The sequence below is a fragment of the Nylanderia fulva genome, unplaced genomic scaffold, assembly GCF_048542155.1.
Source record: "Nylanderia fulva isolate GAGA-0341 unplaced genomic scaffold, ASM4854215v1 Scaffold254, whole genome shotgun sequence".
Classification (NCBI taxonomy): domain Eukaryota; kingdom Metazoa; phylum Arthropoda; class Insecta; order Hymenoptera; family Formicidae; genus Nylanderia; species Nylanderia fulva.
In genome coordinates this window covers 55,508-61,303 of record NW_028190319.1, presented here as the reverse complement: position 1 = coordinate 61,303, position 5,796 = coordinate 55,508, and the positions used below count along the sequence as shown (strand labels likewise).

Genomic DNA, 5,796 nt, shown 5'->3' with positions numbered 1-5,796 from the left:
CAATAGGTTAAATAAGTATGCGATATTGGTTAAAAATAGCGAATAGTATTGGATAAAATATAATATAAGTCAACGATTGTAATGCTGACGTGTGCAGATGCAATAAGTGAATTGAAATAAAATTAGGAATTCAGAGTAATATATGGCCTATGTCTATATTCAAAATTCAGAGTTCGGAGTGTAATATAAGATTGGATTAAAATTAATTGATTAAATAAAATGATTAAATATAATGAGTGTCCGCGCTTTACTATTTAGGGATATGTGAACTGGCTTAAATACTCACAAGGTTAGACTATGCCTAATGTGTGCCTTGCTATGGTACACTTCGCAACTGTGTTCTTCCCTCTGAGTCTGAAGATCTGAGGAGCCTCGGTACCTCGGTCCGAAATGGCGGCTATGTCTCGTTGTCTTCGGAACTCCGTAGTAATAGCTGGTTGGTTGGCTGCTCTTAGCAGTACTGAACTTGACTGTGCTGGCGGAACAACTGGCGTTCCGTGCTGGGTGCAGGGTTTATATACCGTAATATGTGGCTCGCTCCTCCCATCGGGCGATGCGGCTTAGCCAATGGCAAGTGAGGTACGCCGGGGAAGTACCGGAGATAATTTGTTCTTGGTAGAGATTGCGTCGGTTAAGTCCCGGAGAAATGGCTTCTCAGTAGCGATAGCGGTGTTCCTTTGATGACTCATCGCCGGGCGCTCCGACTTTCCTTATCCTATTCTCGGTAGCGATAGTGGTATACCTTTGTTGGCTATGCGCTCCGACTTATTTTATCTTTATAAAAACAGTTAATCTCGGCTCGAATTATTGTGTTACAATAAAAATAAAATCTCAACGGCAATCGGAGCCTGTGCGGACGACATGCACAAAATTAATAAATTAAAATGAGATCTCAAATCAAACTCATTTATTAAATTCTAAAATTATTTTATCTTCTTGGTATTGATGACGGTTGACTATGCGCTCCGACTTCCTTTGTTACGTTATCGGTTTGCAGGTTGCTACTTGCTTCTGTGTTGCATCATGCATTGCATCATGCTTCTAGAATATTCTGTGAGTAAAGCCGAGTTCATAATAGTAAAGCGAGTTTCACACTTCATTGTCCAACTAATGTAATATGCTATTTTATGAGCGAGATTGCCTTATACTAAGTACTATCCTTTAGAGTATGTCGATTCCTTTTTACTTAGTCATTTTTGGACAATGATACTGCTGGACAAAATTACTTGTGGACAATTTCGTACATCGTCGACTGTCGGTAAAGTATTTTGCTACCTGACCGGTTATATGGTATTGATGATCGATTAAGTGGGTCGTTAATTAGTATGGTAAATTCATGTCTTATTGTTAGTCGGCTAGATAATTTTTTATTTTGCCATTAATGGCCAAGTTTCATCTGTGGTTGGTAGGTCAAGTCTCTGTTTTACCATCGGTTGATCTTATCTTGGGTAGGTAAGTTAGTAGTTCCGTCCTTAACGTCGGTGATCGGTATTGGGGGATTCGTTTGTGTTATATGTCGGTCAGTAAAGCATCGCCTATGTTACGTCTCGTGGGGTCGCGGCTGCGAAAATTTGAATGCAGAGCTCGGCTTTTTCCACGAGACACGATCGCTATTACGGGTACGCGAATCTATGCGATTCTCCCCGGGGATACCCGCGATCTGAGGTTATTCGCGCTGGAACTGAGGTGATCGGATTATTGCGTGGGACCTACCTGTGACTCTACTGTAATAAAGATAGCTTCGTCGATTGCTCTATGCGAAACGTCGTTGGGGTTGCGTAAGTAATCTTCGTACGTAAACTGACAAAGCTCGCACAAATCACCGATTCGCGTGAGGGTAAGTCGGAAGTTGCAGACTCCGCAATTTATTCCGATAGGTGTTCCGCCTATGATTAGAGTATGCTTCCGAATCCTTGTCCAAAGTAATTTCGAGACTCTAGGTAAGGTGGAGTAGCATGAAATGCAGAGAGCTGCCTTAGTCTCAAAATGGATGTACCCGACACCAACTTGGCAATAGAATAAGGGTTCAAACGGTACGAAGAGATTAACTTCTGGAGGAGGAGTTATACCTCTAAGGGTGAGTGGGCACATTTGTGTTTGTTGCGTAATCGAATTGATAATGCGTCATTCGCTCGTAGATCTTCGGTGAACCCGGCAGTTATCGAGAAGTTAGTAGTCGTCGGCAAAACCGTCGGTAATTGTTCAGTAAAACACTGGTAAGGTGCCAGTAAGGTGTCGATAACCCGTTGGTAAAAGAACGTATGTCGGTATATCGGTCGGTAATGTCGGTATAAGAACGTATGTTGGTATATAGCCGGTAATGTCGGTAAAAGAACGTATGTCGGTATATTGTCGATAACGTTGGTAAAAGAACGTATGTCGGTATATCGTCGGTAATGTTGGCAAATCGAAAGTGTTCTCAATTGATTATTGTTTAAATGACTACTTTGTTGTACGGATTTACGAAGTTATTTCTTGAGACACAAGATTTTTAAGAGATTGAACTATTTGCGTTTTTCCGTGTTAGAATTCCGAGAGTGGCACCGCATGTGGTGGTCGACCCTAGTTTTATAGCCCGACCTTTTTTTTATAGCTTCCGCAGTGACGATGGAAAAGAGGAAAAATGCGTCGGAGATTTTTCTAGAATGTTCTCTTCCACGTGGTAGAAGCGTCTCTGAATTTGCTAACACGCGCGATTCCTTAGGTTAACGTGAATTTCACTTACCTTTAGTAGCACTTTCTTGATCGTGTCGGCTCGTACTTGGAGGTAGTGCGTGCGGCGAGGGTCGTTCACTGGGATGTTTGGCGGCGGCAGGCGTCGTGGTTGGAACGTTATTGGTATGCACTTCCACTGTAGGAGTTCGTCGTTGTTATTATTTTTAATGTTGAAAATGTTCTCGTATTCAGGATCGGCCTGATATTCCACTCCGAGGAATTGAGAATATTCTTTGGTCGCTGATTCGCGATAAAGTCGGTTTAGTTTTCGTAATTGATTCTTCCTTCCTGCGCGTCGCGTCTTAGGCATATTGAATTTGATGCATCCTCTGAATGATTACTCAAATAAGGAGGGTTGATATGCGGCGGACCTCACTATCAATTCCTTATTTTGGCAAATGCTGAGAATGTTAATTCTGACTGTGATGAGCGGTGGTCCGCTCCAAACACAGTTTGAATTATTCTGAATTCAAACGCCGTATGACAAATTTAAAACGCTATCGTATTTTATCACGGGAGTGGAAGTTTTGAAGAATACTGAACACTAGTTCTCACACATGAATACACTGATTTATTCGTATAGTAGTACAAAATTCGAGACTAAAACTTAGAATTAGAATTTAGATTTAGACTTAGAATTTAGAGTTAGAATATTATACTTAGAGTTAGAATTTTAGAATTAGAGTTAGGATTTAGAATTTGGACTTAGAGTTAGAATTTAGGAGTGCGACTATACTGTTCGGTGTCGCGCAGAGAACTGCCGAAATTCGGGACTGCTCTGAGGTCCTTCGTTTCGGCGGCTCGGGCCTGCGGCGGCCTGGAGAGGGGGAACTCTCCGGAGTAGGGGCTCTCACCGTGGTGGGAGATCCTTAGGCGCTACGAGGCGCTACGCTTAGTTTCTAGGCGGAGTTAAGCGTCATGGCCGGCTTGGCGCGCTTTTCAAATAGCGTTTAAGGAACTTGGAGTAAACGAAAAAATTTATACGGCCGGACGTGACACCTCCCCCCTTAAAATAAAAATGTTGGAATTTAATGTTCCAACATTTTGGACTTAGTTTTCTATGCGCTACGATTAGGTTCTTAACTTAACATTGATTATGTAAATATTTATTTAGTTCGCCGTAATCTTTCATTGGGGGAACACTCGTAGGGTGAGTTTTTGCACACACTTTGCCACTGTCTGATTCGTTAATCGAAGGGGTTTGTTGTGTGGGCAGGGTTAAGGGTGTTTCTTCTTCGTTCGTTGGAGGGGGTTTCTGGTGTAGCAGTTCTCGTCCGTTGTCCTGTTCTCCGTCCGCTGATCTACCAAGGTGTAGGAGAACGTTGGTCACCGAGGTCCAAATGGCTCCGAGTAGATGTAGACTCCATCCGTACACCGAGTGGAGTGCGTACCCATGGATCAGGGTGTCGATTATTAATTTTATCAACCGTACGGTAACGAAGATGCCAAGTACTCCGGCGCTGGCGGATCCGAAGCTTATAAATCCCTTCCATAGCCTGGCTCCGGTATTTTCCGCTATTCGGTCGAGAGATTTCTCGTCTAATAAATTCAGCAAGGAGAAACTGCCTGTAGGAATTTCCTGTCCCATTGCTCCCCTGGCGATTGTGTGGAGCATGGAGGGTTTTTCCACGGGGAACATGATATGGTCGCGAAGACGATCAAGATCTTCGTTCGTATAGATACCACTGGAAGCGAGTGAATCCGGGCTTACGTACTTCCATGAGGGTTTGGTTAGAGGCCTGATAGTAGGCGGTGCCACCGATTCCACGGGTTTCGGTGTTAGTCTATACCAGGTGTTGTGTATTTGGTATAGAGTTGGTAATAGTTCATTGCAATCCCTCGATGTTCCGGCTTTAGTAAGTATCTTCGATCTTGGTAAGAGGAAGAGTGACTTATTTTGATGAGTGACGGGGAGTTCGTTGTAGCACTCCTCGGTAGGTCGTAGGCGGCATTTGACAGGTATACATTTGATGAGGTGTATAACTTCACCTGCAGTTATGGCGGTATAACCTGGAGACTTCATTATTCGATGCGCCATTTCGTCAGGTGCTATGCTTGCTAGAGAAAGTGCGTTGAGGAGGATCTGCCTTTCCAGTGCACATTTTTGCTCCATAATATCCTTGTATAGTTGGGTCAGCTGGGTTTTCAGGTGTTTCTCGACGTATATAAATTTTGAATTCACATATGTGAAGATGTCGAGGTTGTCGATTCTGATCTTGGAACGGCTTTTGAATGTCCGTTCGGGCCTCGTTTCGAGGATACACAGCTTGGGATGTTCCGTTCGCCAAAGGTTGTATCCGCATACGTTGGTCTCGGTTGTCCTTGCTAATGCGAAGGTTGTATCACGCGCCGTGACTGTATAAATCGTTGGCGCTTCCTCTTGGGGAGTGCCTGGGCGACAATCGATATGCTATTCCTTCGTAGAGAACATCGTATCGTCCAAAGTGACAGTTGTCAATTGGCAGGATTGTCCAGAAGGTGGAGGCGCCGTCGGCATCAATGCATTCGCCTGTCGTTACGGGACAGCGAGTGCCGGATGGAAGTATCACTTCATTGTTATTGTATCCAACGGGCAGCTCCAATTGTCGTATCGTGATTCGTACTGAGGCTTGCACGATCACGTCGTCCCATGAACCGTATGCGTCGCTGAACTGGGTGCCGCTGCATTTTCCGTCTGTCTTAACTGATCCTGCGAGTGTCATTGCTCTTAGGTTTGTTGCATTTGGCTTAATCCCAGTAATGTGCTGGTTAACTCCTAGAGATATGGTCCCTGTTTCGTGCAATTTTCGGCATGTATCTGCCGATATTTCGTGGATATACTCCTGTCTTCCGTTCTGCACCGCTGCTATATGAGAGTGCATTCCGCAGTAAAATATAGTCCGGTCTATTTCGATTTTGCATTGGTAGGCAGGAGTATGCACGAATTCACTGAGTTGGAGTAGTTGTATATAGACTTCCTCCTTCTTAGGTTCGATGCTGTTGGTTTTACACTCTTCGATATCTAAGAGGGAGAGTGTTGTGATGTTCAGGCCCCGTCCTCCACAGTCGTATCCGATTAGTCCGCTGGATAGTGGGGCCAGG

General features: G+C 44.1%; 1 protein-coding gene across 1 annotated transcript; it reads right to left on the bottom strand.

Annotated features, from left to right (window-relative positions):
- Positions 1-3,707: 3,707 nt before the first annotated feature.
- Positions 3,708-4,927, bottom strand: LOC146722917 (uncharacterized). Its single transcript, XM_085483518.1, has one exon. It carries the CDS (start codon positions 4,826-4,828, stop codon positions 3,800-3,802), a length of 1,029 nt encoding a protein of 342 aa, XP_085339644.1. The 5' UTR covers positions 4,829-4,927; the 3' UTR covers positions 3,708-3,799.
- Between the last annotated feature and the right edge of the window lie 869 nt (positions 4,928-5,796).